This window comes from Patagioenas fasciata, chromosome 21 (genome assembly GCF_037038585.1).
Source record: "Patagioenas fasciata isolate bPatFas1 chromosome 21, bPatFas1.hap1, whole genome shotgun sequence".
Lineage (NCBI taxonomy): Eukaryota > Metazoa > Chordata > Aves > Columbiformes > Columbidae > Patagioenas > Patagioenas fasciata.
Window position 1 is genome coordinate 4,990,254 of NC_092540.1, and position 18,118 is coordinate 5,008,371.

At 54.4% G+C, this 18,118-nt stretch overlaps 2 protein-coding genes across 10 annotated transcripts in view; one reads left to right on the top strand and one right to left on the bottom strand.

The window, feature by feature from the left end:
* The first annotated feature begins 2,402 nt into the window (after positions 1-2,402).
* On the top strand, positions 2,403-8,626 carry MYOG (myogenin). Its single transcript, XM_065854465.2, has 3 exons — positions 2,403-2,976; positions 6,646-6,727; positions 7,957-8,626. Exons 1-3 carry the CDS (start codon positions 2,497-2,499, stop codon positions 8,076-8,078), a joined length of 684 nt encoding a protein of 227 aa, XP_065710537.1. The 5' UTR covers positions 2,403-2,496; the 3' UTR covers positions 8,079-8,626.
* Positions 8,627-8,886: 260 nt separating this feature from the next.
* The window catches only part of PPFIA4 (PTPRF interacting protein alpha 4), a 60,988-nt gene continuing 51,756 nt past the window's right edge, over positions 8,887-18,118 (bottom strand). For 6 of the 9 annotated variants that reach the window (XM_065854579.2, XM_071817802.1, XM_065854578.2 and 3 more), the window contains 9 exons: positions 17,425-17,487; positions 16,280-16,306; positions 15,180-15,355; positions 13,785-13,882; positions 12,960-13,135; positions 12,686-12,754; positions 11,706-11,883; positions 10,545-10,636; positions 8,887-10,076 (listed from right to left, as the gene is read on the bottom strand). In XM_065854579.2, coding sequence (XP_065710651.1) covers positions 10,578-10,636; positions 11,706-11,883; positions 12,686-12,754; positions 12,960-13,135; positions 13,785-13,882; positions 15,180-15,355; positions 16,280-16,306; positions 17,425-17,487 — 846 coding nt within the window. In that variant the 3' untranslated portion in view covers positions 8,887-10,076; positions 10,545-10,577. The remainder of the gene's footprint in view (positions 10,077-10,544; positions 10,637-11,705; positions 11,884-12,685; positions 12,755-12,959; positions 13,136-13,784; positions 13,883-15,179; positions 15,356-16,279; positions 16,307-17,424; positions 17,488-18,118) is intronic. The other 3 variants (XM_071817805.1, XM_071817804.1, XM_071817801.1) reach the window with 1 other exon arrangement.

Consider the following 18,118-nt stretch of genomic DNA (forward strand, 5'->3'; position numbering starts at 1 on the left):
CGGGGTGTGATGGGAGCCCCTTGGTTCTCCAGACACTGGCATCCCTCAGTGACGGCTGCTTGCGCGGTGGTTACCATTATCCCTGATTTGATACCTGCCAGGATGGACCCACGGACCCGAGTGTGTCATAGAATCACAGAATCATTTTGGTTGGAAAAGACCCTCAAGATCATCGAGTCCAACCATTTCCCCACCACTGGCACTGCCCCATGTCCTGAGAACCTGATCTCCGTCTGTCCACCCCTCCAGGGATGGTGACTCCAGCACTGCCCTGGGCAGCCTGTTCCAATGCCCACAGCCCTTTGGGGAAGAAATTGTTCCCCACATCCAACCTCAACCTCCCCTGGCGCAACTTGAGGCCGTTTCCTCTGCTCCTGTCGCCCCACTGTGTCTGAGATTGGGGTCAGCCCCTCGGTGCAGAGGGTCTGATGGAGCAGCAGAGCTGCAGCTGGGCTGGCACAGCATTATTCATCTCCCCGTGTTGGTGACAGTGTGGACAGCCTGGATGGGACACCCAAAAAGCACTGGGGTGAATGTAAGTGCTGGAGCTGCCACCCCAGTGCGGGATCTTTCCCCAGTCCCCATCCTGCACTGGTCCTGGGTGACCTTCCCTCCCTGTTCCCATGAGCTGCTTCCACTGCCAGCTCAGCCACAGGGACACAGTGGCCTTCGTGGCCCATCGGGGCTGCCTCGACCCAGGGAGAGGCCACCGGGGCGGCCGCCACTTGCTCTAACGATGCTGCCCGTGTTTTATGAAGTGCTAAATGTTTGACCGGTCTCTCGTCAGGGTCTGCCACATGGCCCGTGGAGCCAGTTATGTCACCACCAGGTTCCTCATCCTCCAAACACCCTCTTGCAGTTAAAAAAAAAACATTTGTATGGTCCTGCAGGGCATCACTTGCCCAGGGACCTGGCTGCACCTCGGGCTCACCAGGGTCATGTCCACAAGCAAGTGTCACCGAGAAAGGTCCCCACGAGTGAGTCAAACTGCTGGATGTGATGACGTGAAGTGGATGTGGAGCCCTTGGGTTCAGGTTATCCCCTCCTAACGGCTTCACACCTGAAGCTGGCAGTTCTCAGGGACAAATCTTGCTTCTTCCTCGCTCTTTTAGTGCTTCCACCTAACACAGGGGCCGAGCGGTGTTCTGATTGCTTTCCTTCTTGCATATTTTGGGGGTTTGATTAACCCTGGTGAGCGCAGAGGCTGTGCCAAGGGTGAACCCTGGGGCCATGGGTCCTGCTTTTCTTACTGCAGACTTTTTATAGATTCTAAAACTGTGGAGAGAGCAAATCCCAGGACTGAGACCCGGGGAGAGCTGGAATCAGAGTGAGGATGCCCTATAAAGCTCTTAGCTCCAAAGAAATCACGGCAAAGAGAGAAGAGCATGGTGGTGGGTGCCAAAAAGGCTAGAAATCAACCCAAAGTGGGGAAGGGAGCTGGCAGCGGGTGCAGGGAATGTGCTGGGGTGGGGGGATTTGGGGAAGGAAAATCCCGGCAGGGTTGGCTTTGCGCTTGGCCGACATTCTTTCCACTGACCGATCCCTCGGCTGGAATCTGGCCTGGAGCAGGAATAGGAGGAGAGGGGAGATGGTTTCTGACATTCCCGATAGAAAAAAGAAAAAGAAATAATCCCTTCAGAAAAGACAAAGCTGGAGTAACATAGTCGAGCAGTTGGAGTCTGGAGGGAAGGGCTGGGGTGGGTTAAAGTCTCGTCCATGCTGCTGCTCATGCCGGCCTGTGATTGTGCCTCAGTTTCCCCATTGGGAAGGGGTGACTGATGTGTCTTTGTTGGGAGAGGCGTGCGGCGGGACAGCGTTGGGGCTTTGGTTTATCTGCAAGTACAGACGGAGTAGAGATGAGCTGGGGTGGGACAACAGTGGGGACACGTGGGAGAAGGTGTCCCTTGGGTTTGGTGCAGGGGAGATGCTACAAATGTGGATTTTGTGCCAAAGGCGCTGCTCTGGGTTAAGAGACTCGACCAAGGACCTTCAGGAAGCCCATGGTGGAGGAAAATCAGGCAACAGGGCGCAGGGGTGCAAGGGTCTAAGGGCAGCAGCCACAAAGTGACAAAGTGACGAGGCCAGTGTGGGCTCCCCCCAACCAGCCTGTAACTGAAGGGACCAGATGATGCAGGAATGCGGGGGGTAACTGACAGCCACCCACCATCCCCGCTGGCACCCCTGGGCTCGAACAAAGCCCTTGTTCGCGGGGCGGCCGAGCTGCCCTCCCCACCGTGCCAGCTCCCCCGGACCCCCCCGGCGTGGCCGCGGTCTGGGGCAGCGTAATCCCCGCGGGGAGAGCACATGAAATCAGATGGACAAGTTTTGATGTGAGGCAGCAGCTTAGGCTGGGCTCAGGTTTCCTTTAGGTTTTCTATATTTATCTCCGTGATTTAATGCCAGCGCCGGGGTTTAAATGGCACCAAACAGTTGGCGTGGGGAGAAGGAGCAGCCATCCCCGAGCCGCGCACACGTCCCCGAGCCGCCCAAGCGCCCATGGAGCTCTTTGAGACCAACCCGTATTTTTTCCCGGACCAGCGGTTTTACGATGGGGAAAATTTCCTGGGCTCCCGTTTGCAAGGCTACGAGCCATCGGCGTTCCCCGAGCGGCCCGAGGTGGCCCTGTGTCCCGAGGGCAGGGTGGCTTTGGAGGAGAAGGACTCAGCCCTGGCCGAGCACTGTCCCGGGCAGTGTCTGCCGTGGGCGTGCAAGGTTTGCAAGCGCAAGACGGTGTCCATCGACCGGCGCCGGGCGGCCACGCTGCGGGAGAAGCGCAGGTTGAAGAAGGTGAACGAAGCCTTCGAGGCGCTGAAGCGCAGCACCCTGCTGAACCCCAACCAGCGGCTGCCCAAGGTGGAGATCCTGCGCAGCGCCATCCAGTACATCGAGCGCCTGCAGAGCCTGCTCAGCAGCCTCAACCAGCAGGAGCGGGAGCAGAGGGACCTGCGCTTTCGTCCCACCGCCCCCCAGCCCGGGGTGAGTGTCCCCAAGTGTTCCCCGGGGTCCCCAAGTCTGGGCTGGGCACCAGCATGGGGATGGTGACCTGTGGGGATGATGGTCTATGGGAGTGATTCTCGACTTTTGGGTGTGATACCTTATGGGGGTGACACCCTATAAGGGTGGTGCCCTGTGGGGATGGTGACCTGTGGGGGTGATGGTCTATGGGGGTGATTCTCTATGGGGGTGATGACTTTTGGCGGTGATAGTTTATGGGGGTGACACTTTATGGGGGTGACACCCTGTAAGGGTGGTGCCCTATGGAGGTGATAGTCTATGGGGGTGATGCTCTATGGGGGTGGTGGTCTGTGGGGGTGATGGTCTATGGGGATGCTGACTTTTGGGGTGATACTTTATAGGGGTGACACTTTATAAGGATAGTGCCCTATGGGGGTGATGGTCTATGGGGGTGATTCTCTATGTGGGTGATGACTCTTGAGGGTGATACTTTATGGGGGTGACACCCTATAAGGGTGGTGCCCTATGGAGGTGATGGTCTATGGGGGTGATGCTCTATGGGAGTGGTGTTCTGTGGGGGTGGTGGTCCATGGGGATGATGACTTTTGGGGTGATACTTTATGGGGGTGACACTTTATAAGGGTGATGCCCTATGGGGGTGGTGGTCTATGGGGTTGATGTGCTTTGGGGGTGATGCTCTATAGGGGTGAAACACTATGGGAGTGATACTTTCTGGGGGTGATGCCTTATGGGGGTGATGCGCTTTGGGGGTGATGCTCTATGGGGCTGGTGGTCTATGGGGGTGATGTCCTTTGGGGGTGATACTTTATGGGGGGGACACTCTATAAGGGTGATGCCCTATGGAGGTGATGTTCTATGGGGGTGATGGTCTATGGGGGTGATGACCTTTGGGGGTGACACTCTATAGGGGTGTGATGCACTTTGGGGGTGATGCTCTATAGGGGTGATGCTTTAGGGGGGTGATACTCTGTGGGGATGATGCTTTATGGGGGTCACAGTCTCTAGGGGTGATGCCCTAGGTGATGGCCTATGGGGGGCGATGCTTTATGTGGGTTATACCTAATGGGGGTGATACCCTTTGGGGGTGATGCCCTGTGGGGGTGACATTCTATAGGGGTGATGCTCTATGGGAGTGATAACCTATAAGGGTGATACTCTATGGGGGCAGCACCCTAGGGGGGTGACACCCTATGGGGGTGATGCTCTGCAGGGCCAGTAGCCGTCTTTCCCTGTGTATACATCTATAGATTTATGTATGGATGCAGTGAGAGCTGTGTGGTCCAGTGCTGGAAATGCAGTGAGCGCAGCACGTGTGCTCAGGCTTGAGAAGGATGATAAGGGCAAAACCAAGATAAAAACAAACAAAAAACCCCCCCATAAAATTATGTTTAAAAAATAAGTTAAAATAAGGAGATTACATGAATAAAATATAAAATAAAATTAAATCCCCCCGCTCACAGACACGCACAGTCCTGGCTTCTCCCTGCAAAGTGGCACAACCCACAAAGCCCCTGAGCAAACACCATTGGGGAGGTCACCACGGGAGTGTCTGGGCAAGCGCTTCCCTGCCGCTCTGATGATTTGGATATCAAAATGTATAGATAGATATGGTATAGATATACGTGCTGGTGTTGGTATAGATGGTATCGATACAGATGATATAGATGATACAAACAGATGCAGATGTAGAGGTAGGTATATGTATAGCTCTTGATGGTATAGGTGCAGATATAGACACAGGTTATACAGATAGATGTAGGTGTAGAAGTAGATACAGGTGGTATGTCTATGGATATAGATACATACAGGTAGATATAGATAATATAGGTATGGATATGTATGTGGATATTTATATGGTTATATACATAGATGTAGATATAGCTGATGATATAGATGATATAGATGATGTAGAGACGAGACAGATATAGAGATAGAGATAGAGATGATAGAGATAGAGCTAGAGCTAGAGCTAGAGCTAGAGCTAGAGCTAGAGCTAGAGCTAGAGCTAGAGCTAGATAGATAGATAGATAGATAGATAGATAGATAGATAGATAGAGATAGATACAGATAATAGAGGTAGAGATGATATAGAGATAGAGATAGAGATAGAGATATACAGATATATAGATATAGATATAGATATAGATATAGATATAGATATAGATATAGATATAGATATAGATATAGATTAGATATAGATATAGATATAGATATAGATATAGATATAGATATAGATATAGATATAGATACAGATACAGATACAGATACAGATATAGATATAGATATAGATATAGATATAGATATAGATATAAGGACTTTAAAAGAGACACAGAAAAGTGGAATTCACCAGTCCCTTTCAGACTAAAGGATTGAAGGACCAAACCAGAAAATACTCTTGTAGCCCAACATGAATAAAGGACTGAAAAGACTTTTAAACTCCATCCTATATAGACTTCGGACTTCCTGGCGTAAATCCAATATATCCACTTGGGTTTGATTAGGTCTGATTTGTTGGCTGTCGCTGCAACTGTGCCCAAAACATTGCAGGGCAGCTCCTGTGTCACTTCTGCTCCGAGTTGTCCCTTCTCCGTGGGGTTCACATATGGAGTGCGAAATCCAATATTTTTTGGGAAAAAAAACATCCTATCTGCAAGAATTCCATACTTCAGTGGGAAATAAATCCAACTCTTAGTGCATTAGCTTGTGAAGCTACAAGTTTGTAGACCCAAGGTGCCATTTCTAGGCTGCTACAAATAGCTGGGTCCTTGAGGTTGCTGCTATAAATCATATTTTGGGTTTAATGTGGGCTGGCATCCACTTACCAAATAAAGATACACAGACCAAAAAGAAGTTGATTCTGAGCTTTGTTGAGTAACGCTCTCATTTTTCAGGCTGTCAGCTCCTTTCTCTGAAATAGCCGTTCAGCCCCAAATCCACAAATCAAACTGCCAAAAGAGCTTCCCCAGAAATCCCCTTGGGACGACCTGGGGTGTCCAGCCCCTGGGTTGTGTTTTGTGAGCCCGAGTAGGTGATTTTCAACAAAAAGCTGTTCTGCCAATGTACGTTTGTTTGTCTCTGGCCCTTTTTCAGAGTCACTGAGCGGTTTTTTTACCTGCAGTGGGTGGACAGTTTCGTTTCTCCTGTGTCCAGAGCCCCAAACTGAGATTTTTTTCAGCCTTTATGGTTCATAGAATCACAGAATAGTTGGGGTTGGAGGGGCCTTCCCAGCTCCCCCAGTGCCCCCCCTGCCATGAGCAGGGACATCTTCACCAGCTCAGGTTGCTCAGAGCCCCGTCCAGCCTGGCCTGGGATGTCTCCAGGGATGGTTCACCCACCACCTCTCTGGGTATCTGGGCCAGGCTCTCACCACCCTCAGGGCCAACAATTTCTTCCTCATGTCCAGCCTGAATCTCCCTCCTTTAGCTTAAAACCATCACCCCTTGTCCCATCACAACAGCCCCTGCTAAACTGGTTAACGAAGCATCTGCTCCTGATGTGTGATGGGGACCCCAAATGCTGTCAGCTTTGTGGATAGGGATGGATGTTCCTACATCTGCAGAGGGATTGTGGTGTGGGGATGGGCCCCCTGGGGTGTTTCTGTGGTGGCCGGTGGGGTTTGGTGGGGCTGGGGGCTGTGAGACCCACAGTCCGTATCTCGGCTCCTTGCAGGCGGCCGGTGAGTGCGGGTCCGGCAGCTCGTCCTGCAGCCCCGAGTGGAGCAGCCAGCTGGAGTTTGGCACCAACCCCGCAGGTGAGGTCACCCCCATGTTCTGCACCCTCGCTGGGCTCTGGGGGGACACAGCTGTGGGGACACCGCAGTCCTGGGGCAGAGCATCGCTGAGCCAACCTCCCCCAAGCAGGAGATGCTCAGAGTAGAGGACAAAAGGAGCCTTGTCCTCCTCTCCCCACCCCGCTGTTGCAGAGAAACGAGCTCATAAATCCTCCAGTGTCTCCTTGGCTGGATGCTCAGGGACTTCAGGCTTCTCCTGCTGCCTGATTTTCCCGTGGTATCTGTTCTCCATGAGCCCTGGAACTGGTCTGCAGCAGCTTGGTCCCCATCAAGGGTTTGTCCCTCACTGTCCCTTGGCTTGGCTTTGCCCGCAGCGGTGCTGAGCATCACTGAGCATCGCGATCCATCGCTGCCCCGGGTTCCCCATGCCGCCTTTGCAGCTGCTGATTGTTTTTTTTCCATTATTGCAGTCACTCCAACCCAAATCCACCTGTTTTTTCCCCCAGAGATAGAAACTTAAACCTCATTTGCCAACAGAGAATGAAACGTAAAAAACATCCAAAAAGTCTCAGTCCCCATTGCCCTCTCCAGGCGAAGGTCTCAGCCCCTCAGGGCAGGAGCAGGAGTGAGTCCCCAGGTCTCTCCAGCCATGTGGTGGGATTGTGGGGTCTCTTCTGCGTGGAGTCAGAAGCTGTCCCCAGCACATGCTCCCTGTGCTTAGCACAAAGTCCCTGTCCCCAGCACATGGTCCCCATGCCCAGTACATGGTCCCCGCCCCCAGTAAATGGTGCCTGTCTCCATTACATGATCCCTGTGCCCAGCACATGGTCCCCATCCCCAGCACATGGTCCCTGTCCCCAGTACATGGTCCCCATCCCCAGCACATGGTCCCCATCCCCAGTAAATGGTCCCTGTCTCCATTACAAGATCCCTGTCCCCATTACATGATCCCTGTCCCCAGTACATGGTCCCCATCCCCAGTACATGGTCCCCATCCCCAGCACATGGTCCCTGTCCCCAGTACATGGTCACCATCCCCAGCACATGGTCCCTGTCCCCAGTACATGGTCCCTGTCCCCAGCACATGGTCCCTATCCCCAGTACATGGTCACCATCCCCAGCACATGGTCCCTGTCCCCAGTACATGGTCCCTGTCCCCAGTACATGGTCACCATCTCCAGCACATGGTCCCTGTCCCCAGCACATGGTCCCTGTCCCCAGCAGGACCATCATGCCCTTGCTCTCTGCAGATCACCTCCTGGCCGATGACGCCGCAGAGGACCGCAACCTCCACTCGCTCTCCTCCATCGTGGAGAACATCGCCGTGGAGGACGTGGCCGTGACGTTCCAGGACGAGCGGGTTCAAAACTGAGACGGCACAATGCCCGGCAGCTCTTCGAGCTGGTGATGGGGTGGGAATAAGATGCTGGAAGGGTGCAGCCGCTGGAAATCGTATTTACCCCTCCAGCGTCGTGGACCACACTGCTGGAACCACTCACCTCCATTCCCACTCCTCGCGAAACGCTCCCGCTCACCCAGCTGGGAAACGCCGATGGGGAGAGGTGGGATCTTGGGGTGCTGTGGGATCTTGGGGTGCCGTGGGATCTTGGGGTGCTGCGGCCCCGGTTCCCACGAGGGCAGCTGCGCAGTGTCGGGCTCTGCACCCCGTGTGGGGCGATCGGTTTTTGGGGGCCAATGTGTGTGCTGGGTTCGCTTGCTGATTTTCCTTTCCAAGATGCTCTTTGACCAACGTGTCTCTCCGGCTGGTGTCCCGCGGGTGCCGAGCCCCGCGGAGGCTGCGCGCCGTCTTTTCCACTGATCTCTGTGTGGAGTTGCCGTTTGTTTTTGTTTTTCTTAATTATTATTTTTGCTAACTTATTTGGATTGTGTTTTTTTAAATAAAGGCATTTGTTTGAGCTGCTCGGGGCTCCCTTCCCTGCCGTCCCCCTTTGTGCAGGTTTCTCCTAATTCCCAAGTTGGGGATTTCTCCATATCAGAAAATCCAGCTGGACCTCAGCACCATCATCACTCAGCATTGGGAAATGACGTCCCACACTTCAATCCGCCCTGCAGAGATCAGTGACTTCACTAGGGCTCAGTCCTGTACCCCAAAAACTCTTGGGGAAGCTAAAGATTAATTATATTTTTAATTTGGGCTCTAGAAAGAAGGGTCAAGCCAGCACTGTTTTAAAATCCTGTTTATTGGAACACACATACATCCTTTCCTGACCCGATTCAGGGTTTGGAGTCCATGCAGTACCAATAATATGACGAAAGAAATAGGGCATCGATATAAAGGGCTCACTGACTCTTCAAATTAAAAAAATATTTAATACTGTATTAGGCAAATAATACACCGAAAAGACATCGTGACTGTATAGCCTCTCAGATATTGCACTTCCAGACAGCACATGATAAGTATAAGGTCATTCCAGCCATCAATAAATATCACATCAGAAATAGGGGCCACACAAGGCAAACGTGGCATGAGGAGACGAGGAGATCCTACCCTACGGGGAAGAAACGGGGAGAGTTCAGAGCCTCCTGGATGGATCCCTGCCCGCGGCTCGGTGGCAGGAGGGGAGAGCAGCTCCCCTGCACCCGCAGGGAAGGGACGGGGACATCCCGGGCTGCTGGGTGTCCCCGCCGTGTCTCCCCGGGCGCCCAACGAGGGTCCCCTGTCCCGTGGGCGCCAGGTACCGTCCTGGCTGTTGAACCGTATGAGGTGGTTCCAGCCCTTCGTGGAGCCGCCGTGCAGGCGCAGCCTCCCCACAGCGTGGCATCTGGCAGCACCCCAAAACGCGGCACCCCGAAACGCAGCACCACAAAACGCAGCGCCCTCGGCAGGTAGCCGCTCTCCTCGCCCCCACGGTGGCCGGTCCCCGCTCCATCCCGTGCAGCACCAACCACTGGCCGTGGCCCCTCCTGGGGGCAGCTCCTCGCCCGGCTTGCCCCAGCGTGAAGATGTTCATGAGCCTGAATGTTCCTGGGCTCCGCGTCCTGCGGGCAGTGGTGTCCCTGATGCCCGGGGCTTGGGCGAGTCAGCACAGCAGCCCCATTGGCGACGTGAACCAGGCAGGAGGAAGGTTTCCAAATATCGCAGCCCACTTATGGGGTGTCTGCGCTGCTCCGTGGGGTTGTACCTCACTTCTGCCAGCATGGGGACACCCAGCGAGCGCATTCATAGCCCGGCCAGCACGGGGAGAGGTGAGAGACGAGCCAGAGGGGGGAGCTGTGGGGAGCTGGGGGAAGCGGTGGGTGCACAAGCAGAAGGGACAGTGTCCTTTTCGGTCCACAGCAGCGTCTGTTGGTTTGGGCCGAGGAACTGGCGCTGGGCGGGCTCTTGTCCTGGATGGACAGCAGGGATGTGCTGGGAAACAAAGCGGGAAAGTCCATGTGAGGATGGGGGCTCTCATCTGCCCATGTGCCCGCAAGCCGACAAACCCAGAAGGAGTTGGTAACGAATCCTCCTGGCACAGGGGAGCTGTGACCAGGGGTACAGCAGGGTCCCGGGAGCCTCCCTGAAGTGCTTGACTCTCCTCCCCTCACCCCAGTGAGACCCCTTGCCCAGGATGGCATCCTGGGGTCCGCAATGGAGCTGTCTGTCCAGGGGCTGGACCAACCGTGCACGGTTGGGATGCTGAGCATCCCTCTTGTGTCACCTCAGGGTCCTGTGAGCCCCAGGCAGCAGCAGGATGTTCCCCCACCACTGAGGTCTCCATGGCAAACCTCGGTGACAGCAGCCACCCCGCCTGGGGGACACTGGGTAGAGGACACTGGGCCTTGTGCTCTGCTCTGGGTCCCCACCCAGCTCCGTGACCTCGGTCCTCACGCTTACCCAGGGCCGGGCTGGGTCCCGTCACACTGACCCTCAGCAGGAGTACGTCCGGACCGTGGAGGTCTCCAGCCTTGGCGACCCAGAGGCACCAACTGGAAATGAGGCAAAGAGTAGAGTGTGCGATTAGTGGCTGTGCCAATTAACCCTCAGCTTCCCACCAGACCATTCAGTAGGCAGCATCTGTGCACCGAAGCCACATGACAGGTTGGCCACGAGCCAGCAATGTGCTCACGTTGCCAAGGGGCTAATGGTACCTGGGGGATGTGAGGAAGAGTGTGGGCAGCAGTTTGTGGGAGGTTGTTCCTCTCTCTCTGCTCTGCCCTGGGGAGGCCACTTCTGGAGAACTTTCAAACCCCTCCAGGGATGGTGACTCCAGCACTGCCCTGGGCAGCCTGTTCCAATGCCCCACAGCCCTTTGGGGAAGAAATTGTTCCCCAGATCCAACCTCAACCTCCCCTGGCGCAACTTGAGGCCGTTTCCTCTCATCCTATCACTTGTTATTTGGGAGAAATCACGCACCAAACCAGAGTCTGAAATACCCTCCTGAAAAAAACATTTACAGCAGACAAGAGCTCAAGGATCCCATGGAATCCTGGAACTGCTGGGGAGAGTCCAGGCAGGGGAACAAAGATGCTGAAGGGAGTGGAGCATCTGCCGTGTGAGGAAAGGCTGAGGGAGCTGGGGCTCTGGAGCTGGAGAAGAGGAGACTGAGGGGGGACTCATTCCTGGGGATCAATATGGAAAGGAGGAGTGTCAGGAGGATGGAGCCAGGCTCTTCTCGGTGACAACCAGTGACAGGACAAGGGGCAATGGGTACAAACTGGAACACAGGAGGTTCCACTTAAATACGAGAATAAACTTGTTCCTGGTGAGGGTGGCAGAGCCTGGCCCAGGCTGCCCAGGGAGGTTGTGGAGTCTCCTTCTCTGCAGCCATTCAAACCCGCCTGGACCCCTTCCTGTGGAACCTCAGCTGGGTGTTCCTGCTCCATGGGGGGATTGCACTGGATGGGCTTTCCAGGGCCCTTCCAATCCCTCACATTCTGGGATTCAGCATCACGATCAACAAGACTCTCCTTCTCCTGCTGGCACATCATTCCCCATACACACCAGGAGGCCTGAGCAGGACTGCGAGGGGACCCTGGGGACGAGGCTGTGACCCACCTTCTGGGGGCATCTTCTTGGCGGGGGCGGACGGAGGGGGCAGGGGCACCAGGCTGGTGACGCGGAAGCCGGCGGGCAGCGTCTCGGCCGAGCCGCTGAGCATGTTGATGCTGTGAACGTCGCGCGGGCGGAAGCGCTTTCTCCAGGACGGGGTGCGACGGAACGTCTTGTCATCGCCCTGCGAGGGAAGAGCAGGTTACGGGCCTGGCTGCGGTGGCTGCAGGACCTTCTACTCCTGTGAGATGCCAGCACTGCTTCCACCCTACCAAGGGCATGCTCGTACGCAGAGACCAACTCCAATAGTGCAGAAGTGTGTGACCAAACTGGGCCAAGGACATAGGAGGCTTCTCCGGATCCCCCAACACAGGCTTTATCCTTTTCAGCTTACCTATCTCTTCTCTCCAGCCTGCACAGATGCCTTGGGACATCAACACACAAGTCCCACTAAGGACCCCAAGGGATGCATCTGACCTTGGCCAGGTAACAGCATCTGGAGGCGTCTCCTTCTCTCTGTGCCCTGAAGAGAGCCCTGGTGACTTCTGCTATCGTATCTCATGGATCAAAGCCATATGTAGGAGATATTTAGGTGAATTCCCACCTTTAGTGACTCAATACAAACAGCTTTCTGGCTGCTTAATGGGGCATCTCTAACCCACCTGCTTCACCTGCCACAGATACATCATGCCCAGAACATCTGTGACTCTACAAGACAATAAGAAGGCAGCTGGCAAGGAGCAGAAATGGTGCACAAGACTCTACCTCACCTGCCTCCACAGCCTGGTAGCACATTCCTCAGGGTCTTGTCTAATAGTTTTAGCCTATTCCACTGATACTGCTCATCTGACTGCTCTAAAGAGTCTGTGAGGCACTACCTGACTCCCTGGACAAGCAGGGAGAGGGCAGAGGTCCCATCTCTGCCATTTCTTGCACAAGAGCAGGTGCTCAGCATGATCTGGACATGGGAGAGGTTTGGTACTCACATCATCCAGCCTCCGATCTGTGCCCAAGGCCAGCAGGTTGTTGAACTCCCTCTCCAGCACTTGTCGAGCCTGAAAACAGCAAATGAGCACTCCCTGTTGGTGGGAAGTTCCCAGCATAAACCCCCGTCCCAGGGAACCCTGAGAATACCAGAGAAAAAGCCCAGGAGCCATCTAGGTGCTCTGTGTGGAAAGGCAGAGCTGAGCTGGTGTGGCCACACTGCAGCCGTGTCCCACGCTGCCCACTCTCTAAAATCCCCAGAGCTGCGGCTCTTACCTGCGTGTTCTGCGTGGGGATTTGCAAGACGAGCGCCAGGCTGTTGTGGTCGAAGTTTTCGTCGAGGGCCAGGAGTGCCCCGTGCACCCCGCTCTCCACCAGGTTGTTCGCGTACTCGCGGAGCCCGATGGACTGGATCCAGTGAATGACCTGGTCGTTGGTCCACACCAACACGTCTGCAACAGAGCGAGGGGATGTCTCAGAGCCAGCTCAGACCGTGCTCTTGGTTGCATGGGGACCTGACCATGTCCTGAAGCCCTTTTGCACAGCCCCAGGATGAACCTGGGATGCTCCTTCCAGAGTGCTCAAGCGCCAGGAACAGCTCACTTCAATTTACCAAACTTAATGCTGAAATAACAGGCAGAAAACAACTGTGGAAATTAATCCTAAGAGCCCACGGCTGCTGGTGTAATTAGGGGCATTATCAATAATGAGATGTAATCTAAGCAGCAGTCAGATGTGCAGGGAACCTCAGGACAGGCAATGAGAAAGGCTGAGCCAGCTGGGGGGTGTCCTGAGCATCTGAAATGGGCAGGAGAAGATGATCTGATGCTCAGACGGGATCTCTCCTGTCTTGACATCCTCCCTCCTCATGCCTGGCTGGGGTGAGCTGCATAAAGCCACTTGGAGAAATTTGTTGGGGAAATACTGCAGGAGGTTCCCCATGGAGAACAGCCCTGTGGACACGGTTGCTCAGAAATAATCCTTGTCCCCAGGCAAATGCTGTGCTAAAAATAAGGGACAGGAGAGAGACCATCACCAGGCATCTCTTGGGAGGTTCCTCGTCTCCTTTTCCAGAGCTGGATGGTGGATGCAGCTGCTGACCTTTGATTTCGTGCTGGGTCTCTTCTCGCCTCCTCTCGAGCTCTTTGCGGTCGTAGTTGAGCCTCTTCAGGCACATGATGCCATACTGCAGGCTGGTGCTGCAAGGACACGAGATGTCACCCAACCCTCTGGAGGGCTCAGCATCGCGGGGCAGGTGGCTTGGAGGGACCCATGGAAGGACCCACTTCCCTGCTTGCTCAAATGTGCCCAAAGGATGAGTTGGTGCAGGGTTGGGTCAGCACAGACACAACCCAAAGGGGAGATCTTGGCTGGAAAACAGGGAACATCCCTCCCTTTCATAGTAATTCCCCACTCCATCAGTTTTAGAATCATGGAATCATAGAACCACAGAATGGTTTGAGTTGGAAGGACCCTCGCAGGTCCCCCAGTGCCCCCCCTGCCATGACAGGGACATCTTCACCAGCTCAGGTTGCTCAGAGCCCCGTCCAGCCTGGCCTGGGATGTCTCCAGGGATGGTTCATCCACCACCTCTCTGGCCAACCTGGGCCAGGCTCTCACCACCCTCAGGGCCAACAATTTCTTATATCCAGCCTGAATGTCTCCTCCTTTAGTTTAAAATCATCACTCCTTGCCCTGTCACAACAGGTCCTGCTCAAAAGTCTGTCCCCATCTTTCTTATGGGCCCCTTTTAAGCACTGAAAGACCACAATAAGGTCTCCCTGGAGCTTCTCTTCTCCAGCTGAACACCCCAACTCTCTCAGCCTGAGCTGTGTTTTATGCTGTTCCACCTGCTCGAGGGTACAGGGATCCAAGCAATGACACTTTGAGCTCAGTGGCTGGGGGGAACCAGCCCACAGGAGCTGCTCCACGCTGATGGGAGGAACCACAGACCCATCCCCATGGTTTGGGGTAGCTGGTGGAACCCCACGGGCTGGGGTGCTGCTCTGCCCGCTCAACAGACAGGCCAGGACCTGCTCCCCGTGCATCCCTCCCTGTCTGCATGCCGGAGAGAGGAATGAGCCCATGATTCCCACCACAACCATTCCTGAGCTGAGCTGAGTACTGGTGGGCAGCAGAGGAGGACGCTGGTGTTTGGGCAAGGTGGTTGGGATGGCACAAGCCTTCTCCAGGCTGGGCTGCTGGCAGATCTGCTCTGCCTGCCCATGGGGGACCAGTTGCAACAAGCCTATTTCTCTTTTTCTGCCTGTGGTTTGTTCCACAGCCAGGAGAAGACTTGTTCCTCTGCAGGGAGTGTGCTGAAGGAGAACATTTGCCCATACAAGCTGCCTCAGATCAGGTGGCTGAGTTGAGCCTAGAAAAGCCATCCTCCAGCACCAGAACTGGTCAAGACAGGGGAGAATCCCACAAATTGCCACATCCTTTGCTCCATGTGCAGACCTTCACCCCAGGGACCTCCCGAAGGACAGGACTCACCGGTGGAAGCTGTCCACCATCTTCAAGTGCACTCTGAGATCTTTCTTGGTGAGGTGGTCCAGCATCCGTGCATCAACGAGACACTCCATGAAGTAGCTGCGATACTGCGGGAGACCCAAGCTGGGCAGCCACTCGTTCCCGATCCACTCATGGTTCATGTCCCCATAGGCCAGTGTCTGTGGAGAAGCAAATGGAGAAGCTGGGGAGAAACCAGGGCTTGGTGGAGCTGCAGGCTCCCAGGAGACCGATGACAGCTCAGTGCTGCAGCCCAGGGGTCACTGTCCTGAGGACCAAGACTGGGCCAGAGAGGTTTAACCCTAGTTTGTACTGAAGGAGCTGGAGGGAAGAGTCCTGTTGGCCATGATCTGCGTCCTACTGATGTCCCCAAGGAGACAAGGCACTAGCCAAAATGCATATGGGATGGCTCAACTTTATGACCAGCTTCTTCTGGGAAAAGCACATTCATGAAAGCTGAAATGAAGAAATAGGTTTTGGTGCCTTCCCAACTGACTTTTAAGAAGCTTAGAAATCACCAAAAGATCTGCTTCATGACTTTGAAATGAAAAGGTCAGTTTTGGGTAGAAAAATATCCATTCAGTTTCACCGCAAGCTGATTGTGGGTCCAAAACTGAAATAAAACCCACCAGAAGAAAAGTAAAACATTTGAGAGTGATAAAATCACAAGAGATGGATCCAAGCAGGACTCTTCCCTCCCACCTTTTCAGTTCATGGTATAGATCCTGAACTTGGGGCTAAAAAAGAGGCAAAAATGGAATGTGTGTGCAGCCAGAAACCCGCGTCCCATGAAGGGTGGCTGGTCGGACTTTCATGGGGTTTTTACCACAGGATCTGTATCTTGGAGAGGAGATCTCAGACCAAGTCACTCTGCCTGAAGCAGAGCAGGACACTGCTTGGTGCAAGGTCCCAGGAGGACCAGCCCGTACTCAAAAGATGCCCAGAAGAGCAGGTTCAGGCTCCAACAAGGACTCGGTGAACACTGATGCCCCAAGCTCATGTCCCAGCGCCCCGCGATGTCCAGCTCTCCCTCCCACAACCACCCCATGTACCGCCCGCGGAAAAGGGTGACACGGGGACCTCACCTGTGCCCAGCTGCCCTCCTCTGTGTCCTAAGCATGACACACGCAGCATGTCAACAGAAAGGACAGGGAAAGTCAGTACCGGCGGCCCCACACCGTGGACACGTGTGCCATGTGTGCTAAGCACTGGACCCTTTGGGGGTCATCCCATGGCTCGGGGACCTCAGCCTTGTTAACGGGGTGCTGGGGACACCCCAGCCCCACTGGGCCCTGGGTTTCACCCCAGCTCTCAGTCAAGTAAGGAGGATACAGGTTGAGGCTTTTCTCATGGGCTGAAGATGGCGTAGACACGGGGGCTTGTACGTCTTTCCTGGGAAATACAGGTAGTTTTTGGGTCCCCCAAAGACAGGCGGGTGCAGAGAGAAACCGAAGCCTCAGCTCGTGGGTCACAGCCCCCAGAGGGGCTGCCCAACCCAATCTGCCCAGTTTGTAGCTGCTTCTCCCCTTGTCAACCTGTGCTGGTTTTGTTCAACTTCACAGAACCTGCCGAGGGAAAGCGTCACGTCCCTGTGGTAACGCTGAGCTCTGTCCCTCAAAGCCACCCACCTGGTACAAGTGCTGGTTACAGGTCTGTGCCACTTAACCAGCAGACAAAAAGCTTCAATAAAATGCCTAATTCACACAATAAATCCAAAATGCTGGTCCTACACCTCTCCAAAGGAGCAAGAGCTTTGGGTAGCAGGGCTGTATCCCTCCAGGGGACCCCAAGCCAGAGTGGTGGGGACAGATACTAGGGACAATATTTGTGTGCGCTAAGGTCAACGGGAGATGAGATGGTGGTTCTTTGGGTGTAGGATAACCAACATGGGACTCAGCCTCATGCAGCTACCTGAGATCACTCTTGGGTTTTGTCTTCCCTTTCTTTCCTCTAACGCACAACCAACAGACAAGCTGCTCCAGAAACCCAGCAAAACCCAGGGGGGTTTGAAAAAGGAAAACACATCTGATGGTTTTCAAACCACTTTTAGAAATTGTTGGGATATTAAAGGCTGAAAGATGGTTTCTAAACAGGTGCACGGTGCTGGCCAAGAGCTGACACATGAGATGCAGCAAAGATCCCCTTCCCTCCCGGGCTTTAGTGTGTTAATGCACGCCCGGAGCTCAGCTCGGTAACTGATACGCTGTGCGGTGGGGCCCGCCAGCCTCACCGTCTTGGTGGAAGTCGCCATGTTCTCCATCTCCTCGTGGGTGACCCAGACGTTTCCAGAGGACTGCAGGGAAAAGAGCAGGGCGGTCAGGGTGAACCAGCACAGAGGGCAGGATTAGGATCAGCTTGGAGCTGGACTGGGGATATCTCGCAGTGTCCTTACAACTTGGACTGGTGGCACCTGCTCCCATGGGGACACTGGGCTGTCTGTGTGGCCACGGAGAGCATGGCAAGGACCTCTGTCTGCCTTTATACTTTGGTGTTATGCTCACAGAATCACAGAATCATTTTGGTTGGAAAAGACCCTCAAGAACATTGAGTCCAACCATTAACCCACCCCTGTCCCTGTCCCATGTCCTGAGAACCTCATGTCCGTCTGTCCAGCCCTCCAGGGATGGTGACTCCAGCACTGCCCTGGGCAGCCTGTTCCAATGCCCCACAGCCCTTTGGGGAAGAAATGGTTCCCAAGATCCAACCTCAACCTCCCCTGGAGAAACTTGAGGCCATTTCCTTTCGTCTCATGGAGCCTGCAGGCTCGTCTGTGACAGCTGTGACCCCAGATAGGCATCTGAGGGGACACATGACACTTTGGGGCCTTTCCTTCTGCTGTCTGCATTTCTACAGATGTATCTTGGCATTACTGGGGCACCATTAACCCCTCAGGGGGTTTGAGGACCAGCACAAGACATGATCCT